The 22,044-nt window shown below is 51.6% G+C and overlaps 8 protein-coding genes across 8 annotated transcripts; 5 read left to right on the plus strand and 3 right to left on the minus strand.

The window, feature by feature from the left end:
- Positions 1–14: 14 nt before the first annotated feature.
- Positions 15–960, plus strand: T310_9254 (Ubiquinone biosynthesis protein coq4, mitochondrial Precursor; the record flags this gene model as incomplete). The annotated part of the gene is made up of 2 exons (XM_013468235.1): positions 15–237; positions 311–960. 2 exons carry the CDS (start codon positions 15–17, stop codon positions 958–960), a joined length of 873 nt encoding a protein of 290 aa, XP_013323689.1.
- Positions 961–1,303: 343 nt separating this feature from the next.
- Positions 1,304–2,122, minus strand: T310_9255 (DsDNA-binding protein PDCD5; the record flags this gene model as incomplete). The annotated part of the gene is made up of 4 exons (XM_013468236.1): positions 1,304–1,587; positions 1,666–1,676; positions 1,903–1,994; positions 2,099–2,122. 4 exons carry the CDS (start codon positions 2,120–2,122, stop codon positions 1,304–1,306), a joined length of 411 nt encoding a protein of 136 aa, XP_013323690.1.
- Positions 2,123–3,907: 1,785 nt separating this feature from the next.
- T310_9256 (GDP/GTP exchange factor Sec2p) lies at positions 3,908–5,942 on the plus strand (the record flags this gene model as incomplete). The annotated part of the gene is made up of 3 exons (XM_013468237.1): positions 3,908–4,381; positions 4,448–4,798; positions 4,836–5,942. 3 exons carry the CDS (start codon positions 3,908–3,910, stop codon positions 5,940–5,942), a joined length of 1,932 nt encoding a protein of 643 aa, XP_013323691.1.
- A 1,309-nt stretch (positions 5,943–7,251) lies between these two features.
- Positions 7,252–9,674, minus strand: T310_9257 (Pre-mRNA splicing factor; the record flags this gene model as incomplete). Its single annotated transcript, XM_013468238.1, has 4 exons — positions 7,252–8,843; positions 8,903–8,956; positions 9,027–9,216; positions 9,450–9,674. 4 exons carry the CDS (start codon positions 9,672–9,674, stop codon positions 7,252–7,254), a joined length of 2,061 nt encoding a protein of 686 aa, XP_013323692.1.
- A 563-nt stretch (positions 9,675–10,237) lies between these two features.
- T310_9258 (Dolichyl-phosphate-mannose-protein mannosyltransferase) lies at positions 10,238–12,937 on the plus strand (the record flags this gene model as incomplete). The annotated part of the gene is made up of 4 exons (XM_013468239.1): positions 10,238–10,484; positions 10,538–10,821; positions 10,883–12,343; positions 12,437–12,937. The coding sequence occupies 4 exons, from the start codon at positions 10,238–10,240 to the stop codon at positions 12,935–12,937; spliced, it is 2,493 nt and encodes an 830-aa protein (XP_013323693.1).
- A 448-nt stretch (positions 12,938–13,385) lies between these two features.
- T310_9259 (Uncharacterized protein) lies at positions 13,386–14,130 on the minus strand (the record flags this gene model as incomplete). Its single annotated transcript, XM_013468240.1, has 4 exons — positions 13,386–13,436; positions 13,547–13,748; positions 13,880–13,956; positions 13,990–14,130. The coding sequence occupies 4 exons, from the start codon at positions 14,128–14,130 to the stop codon at positions 13,386–13,388; spliced, it is 471 nt and encodes a 156-aa protein (XP_013323694.1).
- A 1,204-nt stretch (positions 14,131–15,334) lies between these two features.
- On the plus strand, positions 15,335–17,435 carry T310_9260 (DHHC zinc finger membrane protein; the record flags this gene model as incomplete). The annotated part of the gene is made up of 3 exons (XM_013468241.1): positions 15,335–16,413; positions 16,464–16,577; positions 16,607–17,435. The coding sequence occupies 3 exons, from the start codon at positions 15,335–15,337 to the stop codon at positions 17,433–17,435; spliced, it is 2,022 nt and encodes a 673-aa protein (XP_013323695.1).
- A 1,081-nt stretch (positions 17,436–18,516) lies between these two features.
- T310_9261 (Histone-lysine N-methyltransferase (Ash1)) lies at positions 18,517–21,187 on the plus strand (the record flags this gene model as incomplete). The annotated part of the gene is made up of 4 exons (XM_013468242.1): positions 18,517–19,717; positions 19,779–20,152; positions 20,201–20,400; positions 20,455–21,187. The coding sequence occupies 4 exons, from the start codon at positions 18,517–18,519 to the stop codon at positions 21,185–21,187; spliced, it is 2,508 nt and encodes an 835-aa protein (XP_013323696.1).
- Positions 21,188–22,044: the final 857 nt, after the last annotated feature.

A 22,044-nucleotide genomic window follows, 5' to 3' on the forward strand; every position in this document is an offset into this window, starting at 1 on the left:
GACATTGATCGATGATGCCGGCGCTTGTGAGGCATGGAGCGAGCGCGCTCGCTGTTCGAGCAACGGGCTTCCATCATCCTCCTCCTCCATTGAGCGCTTCCATTGCCTTGCGCGCATTCTCCGTCTTGAACCGCCCGCCGCCGAACTATCCGGGTCATGTCCCTCTGACCTTTGTCGAGCGCGGCGCCCTGGCCGTGGGCTCTGCGGTGGGATCGTTGTTGAATCCTCGGAGAGGCGGTAGGATTTTTTATTCCTTGTTTTTTTTTTTACATGTTGGCATCCTGCTAATCCCTGCATTTGACCCACTCAGATCTCATTGCCGCCCTGGGTGAAGCCACCGCAACCCCCTACTTTATCTACCGTCTTCGTGATGCTATGCTGGCCAATCCCACTGGTCGGCGTATCCTTCGGGACCGGCCCCGTATTACTTCGGAGACTCTCTCACTGCCCTACCTGCGCTCGCTCCCCGAGAACACGGTGGGCCGCACATACGCGGCCTGGCTGGACCGGGAGGGCGTCTCGCCAGATACTCGCAACAGAGTGCAGTACATCGACGATGAGGAGTGCGCGTACGTCATGCAGCGATACCGCGAATGCCATGATTTCTACCACGCGATAACCGGTCTTCCGACGATGGTGGAAGGCGAACTGGCGCTGAAAGCGTTCGAATTCCTGAATACGCTGATCCCAATGACGGCGCTGAGCCTGTTCGCTGTCGTGCGGTTGAAGCCCGCCGAGCGCGAGCGGTTCTTCTCACTGCACCTGCCGTGGGCGGTGCGCAGCGGCTTGAACAGCGAGGAGCTCATCAATGTCTACTGGGAAGAGCAGCTGGAGCGGGATGTCGACGAGCTGCGGGCCGAATTGGGTATCGAGAGGCCACCAGACCTGCGAGAGATACGCCGGATGATCCGGCAACAGCAGAAGAGGGAAAAGGAGAGACAGGCGCAGAACGCGGCCTGAAGACTTCAAGTAGACGAACTCGATGGCTTGCAAAGCCAACTTCACGTATTTGTATTATTAGGAATGGGTCTGGAATAACGCGTTTCCTTTTTTTTTGACCCTCGATAATGGTGGACAATTCGCACTCTGAAATCCAAAAACATGTACAGTACAGTATATACAAAACGCCTCCTCCAATGACTGATATACCTGAATCATGATCAACAAGATCACACTCCGATTGCGTAAGGTGCGGTTTGATATTCATAAAGCACATCTCAACTCATAAAATATACATGCCTATATGCAAACCCAGATTTTAGTTGAAAAAAGAAAGTAAAGATAAAAATAAGGGCCGCGAATGCTACAAATCCAAAAGGTCGTCGTCATCATCCCAGCCACCCTTTCGCCGGTTGATCACAATCTTGTGCTCCTCCTCCTCTTTGCGATGGTTCTCCGCAACTGCCCCAAGCAGCTCTTTCAGCTGGTCCTCTGTCACCTTTTGTCGCAGTTGCCCGGTCTGGGCCATCATGATGAGACGGTTCTCGATATCTGTGGCGCGCGACTCTTTTACGAGGCGTATCCGACCCAGACGGTCCGCGGCGGCAGGTTCAAGAATCTGAGAGAGAATGGCAGAACGTCGCTCAGCTATGGAGAAAGGTCAGTTTCTGTTGAAACTCGTTTGGCGCTATCCATGCGCTCTTAGATGCTGGAGAGTTTGCATACCTTCGGCTTGCCTGATCAGAAGAAGAAAATTGGTCAGCACCTGTCACGCGAGATCCGATAACACGCCAGACGACCGAGGATGACAATTTGCCCCGCACCAACGGCGTTGACCATATTCAACGCACGGCGCAGTTTCAAGTGGAAAAGAAAGAAGAAGAAAGGAAAGAAACCATAAATATAGGCATGAAGCATTCTCCAACTTCTTCGAGGGCCAGCTCAGCAACTCTAAACACTTACCGTCTTTGTTCCTCCTGGCTTGAACCCTCACCACCGCCAGGCCCTCCCCGGCCCGCCTGCTGCTGTAACTGTGCGAGACGGGCTCTTCTAATCTGCGCAGGACCCGAATGTCTTAGTATTTCTCCGCTTCGGTGGTTTCAAACACGCTGCTGTTCGTTTTTTTTTTTTGTCACTGCGGGGTAAGCTGCGAACCAACCTCTTCCAACTCTGCATCCGCCATGGTGGGCGTGTTTCAGAATCTGCGGAGATGCTATGACGGCGGAAAAGGGTCCAAGAGCTTCCGAGGTGCCGGTCTGTAGATGCTATGATGCTGCTTTTTGTCCAGAAAAGTTTTGGCTTCTTGGGTTTGATCTAAGTCGAGATAGTATCAATCAGATCCGCATGAAGAAATGCTTGTTTGGTGGCGGAGGTTTGATGTGTTCCTGAACGCTGAAGCTACCCCCACTTTGATGCCTGAGGCTTCCAGCGGGGGAGAGCGAACCGATAGGCGCCGACGTGCAGATGCCTTTGAACGACACGCCTATCATTGTGGTGCAATAGAACTGTCAATGACGCTTGTCATCCAGCGCTGCATGATGTTACGATGGGGCCCGCTAAACTCTGCTGCTTGTTATCAGTGGACAGTGTCGAGAGCATGGCGCTCTTGCAGGGGTGACTTCGAGCCATCTATTTCGTCATCGCTCCTGCCCGGCGCAACCGGGAACTTAGTCTACAACTGGAAGGTGCGTACTGTCTGTTCGTGCAGCGATGCGCTCTGAAGGCGAGTCGCGATTTCTCTATCACCCCTCGAGCGCATTAACATTGGAGCATCTCCCAGTGCTGTCGAGAAGGCCCAGAAATGGCGATCGTGACCAGGATCCCGTGCACAGGCCAGGCGGTTAATCAAGATCACTGGAATCGACGAACGGGGCATCGGCCAATCACTGCCGTGTTGAGCGAGTCGAGGTACCACGGCAGCGTGACGGATCAGGCACATTGGTGCTGCCTGGCGCTTAGTCCGCCGGATGGAATTCGCAGCCACTGCGACCTATGCCATCTATTCAGGACGGCAGTGGGCATCATTCAGTACATTAATTAATGTGGCTATTATTTTGTCCCTCATGAATCGCAGCAGAGGATGTTTCAGAAGCACTCTGCTGGGGAGCTCATTACAGTAACTCCAAGCTAAGCTCTGTCCGCCAGCGGTGATTCGCTGTCCGGTGACCCTGCCGGGGTGACTAAGCCGCAGCGATTCGCGGCCCAACCGGAGGATCGCGCGGGCGGAGCAGCACCACCGCATCTGGCAGACGGGTACAGACCACGACACTAGCCTGGCCGCTTCGACCAGCGACGGCCTTCCCCCGTTCCGGCTCAAAGTCTCTCTCCTCTCGATCTCTGCTCTCCGTCCCTGCCGGTCCATGCCAACCGCAGCCGAACCTCGCCCATTGACTGCCTTTGCCACGCTCCGTCCCTTACACTTCTTTCCATCGTGCTCCCTCCGCGGTCTGGACGGTTCTTCGGTCGCTCTTTTCTCTCTCTTCAATGGGGCTCTGTCCAGATCGGCTACGGTGACACCATTCGAGATTCCAGGCAACATCCACGGGCGGGGTCTTTTCACATGCTCTCGTCCTTCTGACCTTTCGTCCCGGCTGCGTCGTGTTTCTGTCCCACCTATGACCTACTCGATTGACCGTCTCTACAGCGCCTGACAAGCGTCCTGATACTGTGCATTTCCTGGTCTGGCTCCCGAGATCGCGACAGCTGTGCCCGGCACCGACATCTCGTGCAGACCGTCGCTGCGATCAACCGTCATGGCTGAGTGAGTTCCCCCATGGATCCTGCTTCGACCGATGTCTATGTTCCTCGTCGTCATGCTAACTGGTCTTTTCAGTCTCATCTCTCTTCACCCTTATGGACACCCAAACTTCTTATCCAAACAGCCAAGATGATCTCCCGGCCGAACAATCACCGGAGATCTCTCTCCTCCGGCAACCGATCCCCTTCGCCTGGTAGAAGCCTCTTTAAAATGAAGTCAACCAACGCCCTTTCGACTGCTCGGAGACCCTCTCCCGCCGGCTTGGACGACGAAACCAGCTTCAGTACTCTGAGAGATCCTCGAACAGCCAGCACCTCCGACCTGTCTCAGTCGTCCGTATCTCCGCATCCAGATTTGAGCAACGAGGTCGCCGCCCTTAGTGTGAAGCTCGTTCAGGCGATCAACAACCAGACGACCCTCGATGACTCGCTTGCGGCGACCCGACAGGAATTGGAGAAGGCACAAGACAGAGTGCACGCACTCGAACTGGAAAATCAAAAGTTTCGGGATGACATCGCCAACGACGTCTTGGTCAAGAGGAGAGATGTGGAATCGGAAATCATGTCTCTGAAGGCCGCCATAGCAGAAGAGAGAGCCCAACGACTGCTCGTGGAGAAAGACAAAAAGAACATTGAGCAGGAACTGGAGAACTTGACGGCTGCACTCTTCGAGGAAGCAAACAAGGTGAGAGCCGGACGAGTTTAAGAGAAAGGAAATTTAGAATATAGTCTCGAGCTGACAGCCATGTAGATGGTCGCTGCGGCTAAGCACGAACGCGAGGCGGTAGAAAAGAAGAACGAGCAACTCCGTGCCCAGATCAAGGATACCGAAATGCTCGTCGCATCGCAGCAGGAACAGCTCTCGGAATTGAAGGCGGTCATCCAGGAACTGAATGGTGCGCGGGATGAAGTCGACACTCATACGAACACGTCGACAGCTCCACCATCGCCCGCCGCGGCGCTGCAAGGGAACGGCAACCGGGTCTTGGACACATCAAACACCCCTTCCCCCGTGTCCCCAGGCTCCAGAGATATCTCTCCTGCCCCCGTCCACCAGCTTTTCCCATTTGATCAAGCCCGTGTGTCGGACGGATGTACAAGCGTACGAGGACTTCCGTGATTTGTTAAACCAAGCCAAGACGTCTAAACCGCCTAGCCGGGTCTCCAGCGGATCGTACGCAGGTTTAAACGTGATGGGTCTAGGCAGCCTGGCAGGCTATCATCACACCCCAAATGGATCAACAAGTTCGCTATCTGCTGCTCACTCGCCTAATGGTAGCCCCCAATCCCCGGCTGCCCACATTCCTTTGAAAGAGACACGATTTTACAAGCGTGTCCTCGCCGAGGATATCGAACCAGCATTGCGTTTGGACACGGCTCCCGCAATCTCATGGCTCACCCGTCGTTCCGTTTTAAGCAGCATCTGTGACGGTGGTTTGATAGTGGAGCCTATGCCGGCCGTGGCGCGGCAATATGCATTTCCTTGTTCTCTATGTGGCGAGCGAAGAAAAGGCCCCGAAAACGAGCGGACGCATCGGTTCCGAACCTCTGACAGTGAAAACGCTCAGCGGTATGCGCTTTGCATGTTGTGTTTGGAGAAGGTGCGGGCCTGCTGTGAATTCACAGGCTACCTCAGATTAATCCTGGATGGACACATTCGTATCGGCGACGTAGAGGAAGAGAGGGAGGCCTGGGAAGAGACGGTCCGCCTGAGGGAAAGAATCTTCTGGGCAAGAATTGGCGGAGGCGTCATTCCAACCTTTCTTCAGACCGACAGCTCAAGAAATCCATCGTCAGTCGATACCAGTCCACAGCAGCCACAACGTGCGGAAGATGCCCCGTGTCAAGATCAGCAGCCTGCTTCTGCGCCCAATGGAGGTAGCGAACCTCGTCCTGAGGGGTCTTCTGCCACAGATGATCCGTTCGTTTCCGACGTCAAGAAGGTTTCCATCGGCGGTACTGTTATCACTGCGGTTAAGACAGAAGCAACTCAAACCGAAGATGACGGCACCAAGGTCGCTTCTACGCAGACGGACGCGGATGAGCGCAACGATGTTGATGTGGAGACGCAACATCAGCAGAACAACTTGAGTGATTCCCTTGCCACTACTACATCCGCTGACCAGGAGCCCAATTCTTCGGAATTGGAGAAGGAGCCTCAGCCGCCAATGACTCCGTTACGACGTGACTCGGAAGAAGCGGAGTCGAAAACAGAAGACTCCGTACCTGGTGCTTTTGCTCAATAATCATTTCCAATTCGTCCCTGCCGTTATCTCACCTTTTTATCCCGTTTACGACGTGTTCCGATACCCCATTTTAATTAATAAAGCACGTGCACCCTTACTCTCTGCATTTTTTTTGCGTTGCTTCCGCTCTTCCTGCTACCCGACTGGAATCCTTCAGGACCTCTGATGGGAGGTTCAGGGCTTATTTATACCTTAATTTCATGTCCCTTACCCTTCCATTTTTCTTGAGCAACTTGCTCGCCCCTGTATTATTATTATCTTACGTTGTCGAATCCCTTGCACATATCCTACGTTTTTTTTAATACGCATCGTGGACGCCTGGAGCAGTCTTGCTTTACCCTTCGAATAAATACTATCGTTGTCGATCCTTTATTCTGTTTCTCGGTATGAAGGGGACGTCATTCCGAGTCTTACATACCTGATTGTCCACTGAAAGATCTTTCTCGTCGTTTTTCACTGTTTTTGATCGGTTTCACATCAGTCTCTGCATTTTGAGTGGTCTCCATGTTTTCATGTTCATCTTCCCCCCCCTTTTTTTTTTCGTTTATATCGGCAATGATTGCTTAGTTCATTGTTTGGGCGTGCTTTTTTTCGAGCCTCGCCCTCGTACTGGATGTTCATGATTTTTCTGAGGCCAATGTCCTTTGCTGACTGCTGAACCGGGGATGTGTCAAGTGAATAGTTAGTACACCCGCTTACGTGGTTCATGTTTACTGTTAGCGAGGATTTCTACTAAACACAGTTGATAACGATTGAGAGAGTCAACACAGTGATTTTTCCAAAAAAAAAGAAGTCTACTAGTTTTCCTTTCTCGTAGTTAGTAGTAGTTGCAGAGTACTACAGTGAAGAAAAAAAAGTATAATAATAATCGACCTAGTTGTACATATATACATACAATAGTGACAGAGGAGTCTTTTTTCTTTTTTGAAAAAAAAGAAAGAAAAAGCAATGTATATCCTCCGAGTCGTGAGAGAGCAGCAAAATCCTATCATACATGTAGTTTCCTAACTTTAAGAGAGATGGATCTCTCTCAGATCTGCCCCATCTCTCAAGTAAGTACTCTTCGTGAAACGAACTGTAATAATGAATGGATAAAATAAAATAATAATAACAATTGTTATAAGTCATGTACCCTAAATTGTCATGATCGATCAAATCAATTATCAATCAATCAATCACTTAACGAACCCGATAGACCAACCAACACCTTTCGCCGGAAGAAATCATAGTTGGAAATACAAAAAAAGGAGGAATATATTTTAAACAAAGAATCCTTTTTCCCCTTTTTTATGCGGAATGAGAGTCTCTTTTATTGAGAGGGTCCACTACCGGGAGGGTGTTGTGTACCGCTAGTACTACTACCACTGCCGTATCTTTCGTGGATATTGCGGATTTGTTCTTGGATGTTCATGGTCTGAGGGTTCGGTACGGTGCCGACAGGGCCGACTGTTGGCATGGATGAAGGAGGAGGAACGACGCCAGGGGCACCAGTGGTACTATTATCATAGCCGGGGACTCCAGGGGGTCCGGATCCCATTGCCACTCGCTTCCTCCTCGCTTCTTCCTCTGGGTCGGTAGGTCCACCACCCTCGCCAGGCACGACAGGCGTAGAATCGAAGACGTCGCTACGCTGGCTGGCGAGACGCTTCAGGTTATTAACCACGTCCGTGGTAGACAGGTTGGTCGTTGCAGCACGCGATTCAGCCTTAGCACGCTGCTCCTTCCAGCGCGGATCCAAGAGCTCGATACGCATGTGTTGCTCGAGTTCATTGACGGGAATTTGCTGTTTACAGTTGGGACAGAGCGCGGTGGCTGCCGATGGGTTGGGCCGCCGCGCTTGTGCACGAGGCACGTAGTCGGAGCGAATCCGCATGGGTTGCTGTCCTGGAACAGCCTTGGCTGCTGCCTGAGCGACGGCGGCTTGTTCGCGTGCCTCTGCTCGCTCACGGATCCGTCGCTCTTCCTCTTCTGCTGCTGCGGAAACAGGCGGTGCAGGTGCAGGTTGCTGCGTGGTGTCCGCCGTTGTTGGAGGAACGGGTGCCTGCTGAGGCTGCGCAGGTTGCTGTTCAACGGCTGGTTGAGGTGCTGGTGCAGCTTGAGGCTCAGGCGGGTATGCATTGTAATACATAGGTGTATCCTGGTCTGTTGGCGGGGCTTCCTCGATACGAAGTGGGTTGAGAGACATCATCGCCTTCTGCTCGAGTGATGCAGATTGCAGATCACCCAGGTTCGCTGGGGGTGGCAGTTCTGCTTGGTCGTCGGCCTCGGTAAAGAGGACCGTCTCGACGACGACAAAGTCATGCCAATCGATTTGCGCATAAGCGATGCGTTCCTGTTCTTCCTGCTCTTCCTTCTTTTGCTTTTGCTGTTCCTGGTATTTCACCCACTCTGCCCGTTGCTTAGCCCGGTCCAGGATGTGATATTTGTTCTTCACATTCTTTTCCAACTCTGCCAAGCGGCGTTTCTCCGATGTAGCTTCGTCAACACCGTCCTTCTGCAGTAAGATAGTATACTGATCTACTAATCGCGTGAAGAACTGGTAAAGACTGTGCTGTGGTCGCAGAAAATCGAACTGGAAATTCCTCGCCTCCCTCTGCGATAATGTCGTCATGAAGGACTTGCCTCTCTTAGCCACGAACAGCGCCGTCAGCTTTACCACTTCCAAGTCCTGTGCATTGATAATCGGCATTCGAGCGGAAAAATGGAACTCTGGAGGCTGAGTTGGGCCTTTGGGCTTCTCCGGCTCACGCGCCTGCGCTTCTCCGGGTCGCCCCGCTGAAACAGCAGTCCCTCTCCCTTCCTTGATCTCCGTGAGTCGCCATCGATAGAACGGTGCATATGCGTCGTTTGGATTAAGAAATGAAAACTTCGGGTTGTTCTTCTCCTTTTCGCGGACACGTTCTACAGCACGATTAGGTCAGATCATAGTCGATATCAGCTCAACCAGTGATACCACTCACCCTCGAAGATTGGGCCGTTTCGAGCGACATATCCCGCTGTCTTCTCAACAATAGCTATATGACAAGAAATCGTCAGTATATGCCTCCTGCGAAACAGTTTTCGAGCGACGCGTCGGTAACTCACCCCGAATATCCTTGGGAGGCAAGACGATTCCCTCCGGAGGCTTGCTGACTTCGTCGGAGAGGTTTGGCGTCGACGCCGCAGTACCGTTGGTCGCGACGGCAGCCATCTTCACGGTAGGCAGTCTGCGTCTTGCAGGAGCCTGCGATGGTGCGTTGCTGTCGTGTTTGCGAGGCTGTTGAGGTCTGCTTGACTATCTGCTCCCAGGTACTATGTAATCTTTTAAGATGCCTTTCGCGCCTAACTCGGCTTGGCGCTAGCGCCAAACTAGCCGCGCGGGTAGCCCCGGTGCTATTATGTAAGCAGGGTGTTTCAAACAAGAAATAGCAAAACTATTTTTAGTTATTTTAATTTTCATCGTATTATTATCGTTACTCTTATTCTAATTGTTTTATATTTAAGTTTGATAGCTGATATTAATCATACGGTAGGCTCCTGTTTATTTTCTACCGGACGCAAACGTCCAGACCGCAGTAAGTTGGCCGGTTGCATGTGCTTCGCCTCCACTGCCGCCGCGCGGCTGGCCACGAGTTGTTGACGAATACGGCCACCTAATTGGAATGGGAACGTCTCCTTTTCGACCTCGTCCACGACTCGTCCATTGAACACCTCGTCCTCTTTCTGCTCCAGCCCCCTGTCATGGGGTATCATGTTGTAGTTCTTCCTGCCTCTCGTTAAGCCTCTTGTTCTATCTTTCGCCTTTTGTTGTGCAGGCGGGGAGTCTGAGGGCGCTGGACTGGCATTGTCCTGTCCCGGTTACCTCGCGCCTGTAAACTGTTTGCTCGTTCAGCATCTTTTTCCTTTGTATTCGATCTTGTTGTTATTATTTTGAAATACGCCGTTTAATCTGCAACCATGTCGCAAGAGGCTCTTGGTGTACGGCCTCCGTCCCGTGGGCGACGTTCACCCAGCCGCTCTCCCAAGCCAAAATCGACGAAACCCGTTCCGCAGAAACGCTTGGATTTTGGATCGGAGGGGGTAACGGACAATGATATCTTTAAGCTTCCTACATCGGACTACAAATGGCTTGCTGGCTTGACCCTGGTGGCGGCGATTGTTCGACTTTTCAGAATCTACCAGCCCACCAGTGTTGTCTTTGACGAAGTCCAGTCAGTTCTCTCCTTCTCTTGACTGCTTGCCGTATAGTGCCTAATATTTGTCTCGATTATAGTTTCGGTGGATTTGCCAGCAAATATATCAAAGGAAGGTTCTTCATGGATGTTCATCCTCCGCTTGCTAAACTGCTTATCACTCTCGCGGGCTGGCTTGCTGGTTTCGATGGTGAATTCGATTTCAAGGACATTGGAAAGGATTACCTCGAACCGGGGGTTCCATATGTCGCCATGCGCTTGTTGCCCGCCATTTTGGGCGTTTTGACCGTGCCGCTCATGTTCCTGACGCTGAAGGCTACCGGTTGTCGGACCTCGACGGCAGTGATGGGAGCTGTTTTGGTCACGTTTGGTACGTTATTGACATTTGGATGAGGATACAAGCTGGGCTCTGACAAGACACAGATAACGCCCTGACTACTCAGTCCCGCTTCATTCTTCTCGACTCGCCGCTCGTGTTTTTCACTGCCCTCACAGCCCTGTCATTTCTTAGCTTTACGAATCAACATGAGCAAGGCCCTTCGAAGGCTTTTCGGGGTCCCTGGTGGTTTTGGCTGGCTCTCACCGGCCTTTCGTTAGGTGCGACGCTCAGCGTGAAATGGGTTGGACTTTTCACAACTGCCTGGGTTGGCTCTCTCACTGTTCTCCAACTTTGGGTTCTTCTGGGCGACACAAGAACGGTGACTCCGGTGAGTGTCTCGCTTTCCCAATGGGATATCTGGCAAACAATGCTAATTCCATATGATGCAGCGTCTGTGGTTCAAGCACTTTTTTGCTCGGTTTTTTTGCCTTATCATCATTCCTATCGGTTTTTACGTCGGAACGTTTGCGATTCACTTCCTCTGCTTGGTGAATCCGGGAGACGGGGACGGTTTTATGTCTCCTGAATTTCAAGCGACGCTTAACTCCAAAGGCATGCAAGACGTCCCAGCCGATGTTGCGTTTGGTTCCCGAGTCACTATCCGTCACCTAAACACGCAGGGTGGCTATCTGCATTCCCACGGGCATATGTATCCGACCGGAAGCAAACAGCAGCAAGTTACGCTGTATCCGCACAAAGATGAGAACAACCTTTTCCTCATAGAGAATGCGACGCAGCCTCTTGGTCCTTACGGCGAGGTACAAGGCCCGTTCGCATGGGATAACCTGACCGCCGAGTATATCCAAGATGGAGCCACGATAAGGCTGTACCACCTCATGACACACAGGAGAATCCACTCCCATGACATCCGCCCCCCGATCACGGAGGCCGATTGGCAGAATGAGGTTTCTGCTTACGGGTATGAGGGCTTCCCTGGAGACGCCAACGATCTCTTCCGTGTGGAAATCGTCAAGTCCATGTCCGAGGGAGAGGAAGCCAAGAAGAGGTTACGGACCATTCAAACGAAGTTCAAACTGATTCACCTCATGACCGGGTGTACGCTGTTCTCTCACAAGGTGAAACTCCCCGACTGGGGATGGGAACAACAAGAGGTCACCTGCGCCAGAGGAGGCACCCTTCCCAACAGCATTTGGTACATCGAGTCGAACGAACATCCCACGTTGCGCGAAGATTCCGAGAAAGTCAACTACCGAAACCCGGGATTCCTGGGTAAGTTCTGGGAGCTTCAGAGAGTAATGTGGGTGACGAATGCCGGCTTGGTTGAATCTCATGCTTGGGACTCGCGGCCGCCGTCCTGGCCTACGCTGCTCCGTGGTATCAATTTCTGGGGCCGAGACCATCGCCAGGTGTACCTTATTGGAAACCCATTGATCTGGTGGTCCTCTTCCCTAGCCATCGCCATCTATGTGATCTTCAAGGGTATTGCCATCCTCCGGTGGCAGCGTAGCTACGGCGACTACCAGAATATTACGTTCAAGCGCTTTGACTATGAAATTGGCACCACGGCGCTTGCTTGGGCATTCCACTACTTTCCCTTCTATCTCATGGCTCGCCAGCTGTTCCTGCATCACTATCTCCCGGCACTTTACTTTGCCATTATGGCCCTGTCCCAAATGTTCGACTTCGTGCTCAACCGCATCCAGACGCTTGGTCTCAGCTCTCGGCCCGCGATCGGCAAAGCGGTCGTTGCGATCTTCCTCGCTTTCAGTATTGCGATCTTCACAATCTACTCTCCGCTCGCGTACGGCAACCCGTGGACCCGCGACGCCTGCAGGCGGGCGAAACTTCTCGATAGCTGGGACTTCGATTGCAATACCTTTTATACTGACGTAAGTCCTCCACCATGGCAACCTCCTCGCCGCGGAGTCCGACAATAAGGGTCATCCATTACGCGATTCGACGCTGACTGCGATGGGCGTTAGCTGAGCCAATACACGACGCAATTTGTCAACATCCAGTCGGTGCCGAAGCAGTCCCCTGTTGCTCAAGCGCTGGCAAATCAACAAGTCCTCAAAGATGGAAGCAATGATGGCGTTGTAATCCCGCAACCTGGACAACCCCACATAATTGGTCGCGAAGAGCGCGTTGAGTACCGTGACCAGGAGGGCAACCTGCTGGACGAGGAGCAGGTTGCCTCTCTCAAGAAAGAAGGCAAGGTCTCGTTTGAAACAAAGTACGAAACTCAAACACGGGTAATTGACGCGCATGGCCGAGTGCACTTGAAGGCGGTTGAACACGCACCGCCTCACCCGGACGTGGAAGGTCAGAACCCTCAGACGGGCGGCAAGGGGAAAGGTGATGAGAGCGCTGTTGGTAACAAGCCAGCCTCTGCAGCCGGTCAGGACAGGTCGGTCCGTGATGAGGACCAACCCGGCAAGCCGAAACCGGCCAGCGAGGGCAACGAGGCGACTAAGCAGCAGTGATAGTATAGTAGGAGACTTTCGGGTGTAGGGATCTTAGTATTATCATGAGTTGTTGACATCTCTCCCTTTGTATCTCCTTTTTGTTTTGTTCAAAATCCCTAATTTTCGGAGCATGAGTTTCTTCGCTTCAGATTCACATTCTTATATCGCTTGTATTATGGAGTAAGAGGAAATAAAAAAAAATAAAACATACTGACGTAATAAAATCCTATATTTCAAGTTGATACTATTTTTTTTTCAATATCGTGAATCGACGACAAGGAAAATAAAGGATTGAATGACGCTATGACAACAACTTACTATATGAACAAATGCAGAGTCACCTACTACCAAAGCACAAGTTTTTGTTCAGTGATGGTTGATCGTCTATCTAGAGTACAGGATCCATCCATCCAACTTGACTTGGGAAATGAGATATTATCATCCATTGCCAGCCCCGTCTGCCGGTTCAGTAGTCCCACTCTTCCTTGCCGTACTTGTTGAATCGGTCGTGGAGGTCCTGTTAATCAAGTAAGGGATGATATCAGCATGGGCTCATTTTGTTGCCTTCATTGGAACAAATGCGATCCAGAAGAGCTCCGGCTGGACGGGAGTCCACAGGAAACGCACCTTGGGCAGGGTCACATTGGGAACAATGACGGTGTTGAGAGCGCTGGGGGCGTTGCGCAGGGGCTGGTTCTTGTCGCCGTGGGGGTGGTACTGGTACTTGTACACCTTGCCATCATCCTCATCGCGCTCCCATGGCATGGCAGATTCACCAATACGGACGTTGCTCTCGGAGGTGACGGAAGTGGGCTTGCGTCCGAAGTACCTGTGATTTTGAGGACAAATGTTAACACTGGTCTTGTTCCTCCGCTGCTCGAATGCATTTCGAATCCGGTTGTAATGTTCGGGTATATTGAGCTGGGTTCTGGAGAGGGTACGGAGGGGAGTTGGATTTACCATCCAGCAAGCAGGGCGACACCGGACATGACTCCGAGGAGAACCTTAAAAAATCGATTATCAGCATCGGACATATTCTATGGCAGGAGCAGCGCAGGCCTGCAACGTACGTAGAGCTCGGGATCGCGCTTGGGAGCCTTGTCGAGGTTCGCCTCCTCGACCTTGGAGCTCTGGAAGCGTCGCTGAGGCAGGCGAGCGAAAGACTGGCGGTAAAAGGCCCGGCGGGCCGCCAAAGCAGCAATTGAGGACATGGTGACTCGCTTGAGGAGTGGTGATAGCTCGTCCGGCAGGATGTGGGTGAAAGGAAAGCGGCTTTTCGGGTGGTGGAGTGAGTCGCCATCGGATGACACCGCGATGATGGCCGGGTCAGGTGACAGAGCTGCCACTGGATGCGTGTCTTAGTCATCACTGCATCATCGTCCAACGCAGCCAGCCAGGTTTACGGAGTATTTTGACGGTGATTACTGATATTGTTTTTCTTTGTCTTTTCTTGAATACTGCTACATAGGACATTAAACAACGCCTAGACATTCCTCTAGGATATATAGTAAAAAATAGCAGATTAAAGCCTAACCTGAACCTACCATCCCGTACCGAACCCTGGGGCGTATTCAAACTTCTAATATGACGTTTATGCAGAGGCAAGGCCAGGAGACGCCTCACAAACGATGCCCTTGGCCAACCTAGAGATGCCAAAACCCTACGCATCAGATAGCGGACCCTTGTATATCCATCCTGCTAATCCCACTGTATTTGCTCTCTCCGGTACAGTGTACGTACTGTAGTGTATTACTATTCACATATCCTGTACATGCGGTACTCCGTCCTAGCGTTTCGATTCCTTGCTCCTGGCCTCTGGCTGTCCCCGAAGGCTTTTTGGAACCAGCCACAGCGACCACTGACGCGTCCGTTATTATTGCAGTGCATATTGTATAGGCTTTAATTCGTAACTTCGAGGTAGCTAATCACCCCCCTTTTTGCGTTCGGAGTGTGGCTGGACCGGGGCCCGTTTGATCAACCCTGGTTCGCTCCGCTGCCGGTCCCTGGCGTCAGGCTGGGCTGCGTGACGGAACGAGTCGTCCAACTCTGTCGCCTCTCCCGTGTCGGAGGCATAGGAAAAAAGAAATAACAACAGATGATATCCTGGTTTCTGCGCTGTCATTCTCTCTCATCCTCACGCTCTTTTCTCTTTTGCTTCTCATAATATATTCGACCTTTCTCTCCCCGGGCATCGCATCGACTCCCTCCCTGATCGCCGTCATCCCTCATTTCTAGTCGCTCTTTCGCCTTCGCTCCTCCACGTCCCACGCTTGACGCTGCGATTCATGTCGAACTCCTGATCCTGTCGATGTTCCTGTGCCTATGCGATCTCCGTGTAGCATAGCGGCATCATAATGAACGACTGTGCTGCCTCATAGCGAACACCTGCGGAAAACAAAGCATCTGCAGTCAGCCATGGCCACCAAGTCCAGCGCTCCTAATTCTCCTACCTCTCCTACCTTTCCTGCCTCTCCTACGACTCCTGTCTCCCCTACCACCCCCTATCCGGGGCTGGATGTGCCCCGTCCTCCCTCCGTTGGCGGAATTTCCTCTCGCATGACAGATATCATCTCCGAAGATGGAGACCAGTCCGTCCCGCTCTCGCCCACTGGGACCTCCTCTCAGCTAGGATGGTCGCAAGCTCCCACATCGAGAAGAGGCTCTCAGCCGGGATGGTCACAGCCCCCCGCATCGAGAAGAGGCCCGCCGCCGACGAGGGCGAATTCGATAGCCACCGCATCGGGCCGGCCAGGAAGTTCGTCCAGTCGCGTGAGTCGGATGAGCAAGACACACGTTCCTTCGCTTACCTCGCAAGCTTTCCTTCGGCCCATGAGTTCTCAAAGACTGCAAGCACATCGTGGCGGGAGACCGGCAGGGCAGGGTGCAGCAGCGTCAGAAGACGTGGAGGATGAGGCGAGTCAGAACCGCAGGAGTTTGGTCTCGAATAGTACGATCCGTCAAGGTGTCGGCGCGCAGGGCGATGTCGAAGTTCCTCCGTCGCGTGGAACAGAATTTACGGATCCGATCATACCTGATAGGAATACGTCCAATGCAAGTCCCACTGGAAACACCACGGTAAGGAGTCTCGGCGAAAGCGTCAGGCTGCTGCACGAGCGTGAGAAGAAGCCAGCGCCGACTCATCTGAACATTACGAAGACATACAACCCAGGATCCATGAATGATCCTCCTCAGAAATCGCCCTTGTCATTCAGGTCGGGGTTTCTCTCTTTGCACAACAAGAATGAAGACCAAGGGCGTCCTGATAGCGGAGGACATGAACGACTGTCGTCAACGGCATCATCTTCGCGCAGATCCATGAAAGGACAGCCTCCTCCTCCTTCTCCAAAGAAGAATCTCGGCAAGAACTACGAGTATTTTACGGGAAACACATTCTTCTGGGGCCGTGGCAGGTTCCAGAATGCCCGTGATAAGCCAATCAATATAATCACAGGCATTCTTGTAGTCTTGCCGTCTGGATTATTTTTTGGTTATTCGTATGTCTGGCTGCTGCACTTGTAACTGTTGATCCTTCAGACTGACCTAGCGCAGGGCACCGTGGTTATGGCATCATGTGTCACCCGCGATTCCCATCATCTTCGCCTATCTATTCTATTTGTGCATGTCGTCCTTTCTACACGCTTCTACCATGGACCCTGGGGTAAGATAGACCACTCTCTGTCTGAATAGGATTGCTGACTCGCCCTTGATAAAGATCTTTCCTCGGAATTTACACCCTATGCCATTGGCAGATCCCTCAGAAGACCCCCTGACACTCGGCCCTCCCACAAACGACTGGGTTATGGTTAAGCTGGCTACATCTGATGTTGCTGCCATGGATGTGCCGGTCAAGTATTGCAAAACATGCAATATCTGGCGCCCTCCCCGTTGCTATCACTGCCGTGTGTGCGACAACTGTGTGGAGACGCTGGACCACCACTGTGTCTGGCTGAACAACTGTGTTGGGCGCCGCAACTATCGCTACTTCTTTACCTTTGTCAGCTCTGCCACGATCCTTGCCTTATATCTGATTGGCGCCTCCCTCGCCCATATACTTTTATATTGCGACGAGGAGAATGTTTCTTTCAAGGAGTCGATTAACAAGTGGAGAGTGCCGTGGGCCATGGTAATCTACGGCGTCCTTGCTTTCCCTTATCCTGGGTCACTTTGGGCATACCATCTCTTCCTCATGGGCCGTGGCGAGACTACAAGAGAGTATCTGAATTCCCACAAATTCAAGAAAGCGGACCGCCACCGGCCTTTCACCCAAGGGAATTTCCTGCGAAACTGGATCGCTGTTCTGGCCCGACCGCGGCCTCCCACGTACTTGCAGTTCAAACGACCCTACGAGCCGGGAGATCAGCGTTTTGCGACGCAGAAGCGCAAGTATCTGGTCAAGGATCTCGAATCTCAGGCAGGAATGGAGATGCAGACGGTCCCGCCTGCTCCTGCACCCTACGCTCCATCGAGCTCGCAGAACCCTCAAGATGCGAATCCCGCTGGACAGCAGCGAGCCTAAGGTCTCAAGACTGCTTCTTCTGTACTCTTCTTGGTTCCCTTCTACCTTTCTGTTTGGATATGAGAACTGGCTTTTTAGTTGTCTTTACCTTTTAATATTCTTATTGATATTTTTATCCACCATTCGATTCTTTCTGTGTAGTTACGATGATCATCACGCCACTTCCAGTTTCCTTTTCAGAATATCTACGCCTACCGGCTACAATTCCCCACCTTTCCATTTTCTTCTCTATGCCACCCTTCATTCGTTTTCTTGATACCTGGAGCCCATACAGGAACCCAAGTCCTGGGCGTTCTTCTGTGGTCAACCCGGCTTCCCTTCTCTTGTACAATTGTTTGATTCTGACAGCTTTTCCTACCCTTCGAGATTCTGTACGCATATCGTCCTTTTTTTTTTTGTAGCCTTGTGCGAAGGACCGCTCTTCCAGGATTGTCATTTAGCAGGAGAGAGAAAAGCACCCTGTGTATGATAGTCTAGAAGCCACCACAAATTAAATCCGTGGTGCTCCTCCCTGAAGAGATAATTTGTGCATCATAGAAACTCAGATTGTAGCTGTCCCAGACTGAACGTGCAGCGATGCCATGGAATGCTCGAGAGCGGGGGAGAATGCAAGCCGGCAGATGGCGTTTGGCCTGCAAGGGCGTAAGCTTTGGTGCTCAGCTGTCTTGATGCCGCCATGTTTTAGTCTCTCATCCGCCCCCAGCCTTTCCTCTGGTCCTCTGGCTCTGCAGTCGTTCTGAACCGGTAATGCCTCAAGCAGCTCTTTGTCCAGGCCGTGAATCTTTGACGTTCGGATTACACGGTCCAGGCCCGGCCCCGAAGCTTCGCGCCTTCTATGGGCCCCTCGCCTGAACCTAGTCCCGGACGCGTAGAAGACGCCGCATATGTTTGCTTGTTTCTCCTGATAGTAATTACTATTATCAGCAGGCCGAGCAGGGACCACCTCCCTCGTACTCCACCTCCCGCACCGTTATTTCCGTCCCCTTTCATCATCCATGCTCTAGAGCATCGTCAACTTCTCTCTCCAGCGGCATTGAGCAGCAATTCGACTTCTCTGCAGGCGGCTGCCGCTGACTCCAAAATGGCCCGTCGAACCCGTTCCTCAATGGCGTCGCCCGCAACCACGCCCGCCCTGACGGACTCCGAACCCCAACCCTCCGACGCTGCTGACGAAACAATCGGCGTCGACTTTTCAGGTCCATTGCTCACGCCCGAGAACAGCCGTTCAGAGACTTCCAGTACCAATGAGCCTGCGTCTGGCGAAGAGAAACCGGTGGTGCGACGGAGATCGACGCGCGTGACGCGTGCATCACTGCGCGGTTTGGAGAAACTTCACGAGGCCGAAGAGGACAACCAGACCAATGCATCGGAATCTTCTGTCGAGGCGAAAGATCGTACTGTGTCCGGAGAGACGCTTGTCAATGGCATTGCGGAGGATAATGGCTCGCGCCCCTCCTCTCCCCGGCATAGTACTGATGTTATGGAGAGCTCGGGCAGTCAGCCAACGCTCTTGCAAGAGGACACGGAGAACAGTGAGCCTGCAAGATGTGACACGCCTGCTTCCAAGGAGTCACAGGTTTCCACGGACCAGTCGTCAAGGCGTCGTTCGTTGCGGGAGCGGCCGGAGAAGGAGCCGACAAAGACGGGGAAAGAAGACAAAGACGAGAAGGAGCAGAAGACAGCAGTTCTGAAAGATAAAGCTGGAAGTGCACAGCCCCTACGACGCTCTTCCCGTCTGAGTCTGCTTTCAAAGGCTTCATGCGTTGTCGACAAAGCTACCGGTGTTCTTGGCAAACGATCTAGAGATGTGATGGAGAAGAGCAAAGAAGTATTGAATCGTAGAGCCAGCCTACGTCCCCGGCATTCTCTTCCTGCGAAGCAGGAATCCTCTGTGTCAGCCGGTCCAGCACCCAAGAAACGTCGGGTCTCTGAAAGCGACCTGCCCTCGAAGAACGCGACAAAAGAATCGCCTACAAAGGAGGAAGAGCAGCAGAAAACCGCTCCTGTTGCTCCTCGATACAAGCCTAAGATGTGGCTGACGCATGGTTTGTATACGGGACAAGATCGCTACATGGACCCCCGTCTCAATGAGGCGAAGAATAAGCTCAAGAGCGCCAAAAGAAATGCCCCTGTCGAACCTCAACGAAAGATACTTCCCATGCCCATGTTTGCTGGTGAGAGACTTCTGAAGAATGGCCGGGACTTCAAGTTGCCCTATGACATTTTCTCGCCGCTTCCTCCTGGCCAGCCCAAGCCGAATGAATGGAAAAAGGTTAACAAAAGTAAGTTCCATCACATGTTGCCACGCTTCGCTTGGAAGTGAGTCTAAAACCGAATGTCTAGATGTGTTTGTGGGTGATGCTGCAACTTTCTGGAGGGAAAACAAGCCCGTAGAGCTGTCGACGTGCACGTGTACCGAAGAGACTGGTTGCGATGAGAATTGCCAGAATCGGTACATGTTCTATGAATGTGATGACACCAACTGTCGCCTTGGCCCCAACTGTGGGAATCGCAGTTTCGAAGAACTGAAGCAGCGCATCAAGGCAGGAGGCAAATACAACATTGGTGTAGAGGTCATTAAAACCCCAGATCGCGGATATGGGGTTCGTAGCAATCGCACATTTGAGCCGAACCAGATCATTGTGGAGTATACCGGCGAGATCATTACTCAACAAGAGTGCGAACGTCGAATGAGAACAGTTTACAAGAACAATGAGGTGAGAACATTTGCTTTCATGATTATGTTCCATGCTAACTCAATGCAGTGCTATTATTTAATGTATTTTGACCAGAACATGATCATTGACGCTACCCGTGGCTCCATTGCACGCTTTGTCAATCACTCCTGTGAGCCAAACTGCAGGATGGAGAAGTGGACTGTCCAAGGCAAGCCACGCATGGCCCTCTTTGCCGGTGAGAGAGGCATCATGACCGGAGAGGAGCTAACATATGATTATAACTTTGAGTGAGTGTCTTCCCGCAGTGGAGCTGATTTCCATCTATTCTGACCCTGTTCTAGTCCGTTCTCGCGGAAGAATGTGCAGGAATGCCGCTGTGGTGCTCCCACCTGTCGTGGTGTCCTAGGACCACGACCAAAAGAGCAGCGCTCGAAGGAGGCGAAATCAGATGACAAGAAAAATTCAAAGGCCCAGAAAAAGAAAGGATCCAAGTCTAGCTCGGCAGGCACGAAACGCAAGAGCGAGAGTGTGCTTGAGGAGTCGACGTCCCGTGTGAACAAGAAACGGAAGTTATTGACGGCCAAGTCTGTCAAAACCGGCATTAAAAAAGCAGTCACGAAAGCTCGCGTGACCATATCCAAGAAGAAGGGTGTAACCGTTAAGACCAAAAAGAAGGCCGGGACCACGTCGACAGCAAAGGCAACGAAAACGACGAAAACAACGAAGGCTGGAGGGAAGACCATCAGCAAATTTAAAACCAAGACAGCTGCCAAGGTATCGAAAGCAAAGCCCAAGGCAAAGTCGACAAAGGCCACGAGCAGTTTGTCCACTGCAGGAAAAGCGAGCGCCAAAAACAGCCGTTTATCAGCGACGGAGAAGGTCAAAACCAAGCTCAAGGCAACTGCAAGGCGATCAACGAGTTTCAAAAAGGCGCAGAAACCTGTGACAGCAAAAAGCCCAGTCAGTAAGGCCAAGGCGAACGGCACCGTTAAGAGTCCGGGTCGAGGAGGTAGTGTAAAGGGCACTCCGAAAGCAGCTGTCAGCACTCCGAAAGGTGCACAAAGTGGGCAGTAGATTATCACCGACCTTGATTGTTTTAAGCTGGTATCGAGCAGCTTTGTCGATGAATGAATGAATTTTTGTCTGCCAGTTTTCCCGGGAATAAGTGTCTCTGAAGGACTCCCTTTCTCTGGACGCCTATTCATTTAATTTTGATTCACTTCTTTTTTTCTCCCCCCTCCTCCTGGATCTTTTTTTCTTTTGATCCTCCTTGATATTTTTGCCTGTGGAGTTTATGCTACTATTCTCAACAGTTACCTAGTTAGTCAGTTGGTCGGTCAGGGCGAACGAGTTGCAATTTGGTATGTACCGATTGAATGCGTTACGGGTGTTCGTATTTTGTCTTAAATTGATTATTTTGCTTGTATTTCTTTTCTTGTCTTTTCTTCGGAGTTTTTTTTTAAACCTTGATTATTGGCTTGATTATTGTCTGATGTATCCGTATCCCCCTTTTTTTTCTTTGGAACTCCTTTTTTTGTAAGAAAAAAAAACCTTGCTTCTACTTCTTATTTTTTCTTCTTCTAGGTAGCACTTGGTATTTTTGATATTTTCAGGGACAGAGACAGGCAGGCAGGCAGGCAGACAGGCAGATAGCGTTGCTGGTTCAGGTTCAGGTTCATGTTCTGATGGTCAGGCCTTGCAAGTCACAACCAAACAAACAACCAACCAATCAACCAAGTCATGTAGGTTAGTTGATTAGGTTAGGTAGTTCTTTTCTTTTTTTTCGACTAGGTGGGTAGTGTAGTTAGTGACAGTTTTGACACGATTCCTGTGGGTTAGGGTGTTTGTTAGTGTAGGTTAGATTAGGTACGAATACGATGTTCTGTGTTTTCATTGCTTACGGATTCTTTTGTCCTTTTTTTTCTTGGTTT

Source organism: Rasamsonia emersonii (genome assembly GCF_000968595.1).
Source record: "Rasamsonia emersonii CBS 393.64 chromosome Unknown ctg1118621762051, whole genome shotgun sequence".
Lineage (NCBI taxonomy): Eukaryota > Fungi > Ascomycota > Eurotiomycetes > Eurotiales > Trichocomaceae > Rasamsonia > Rasamsonia emersonii.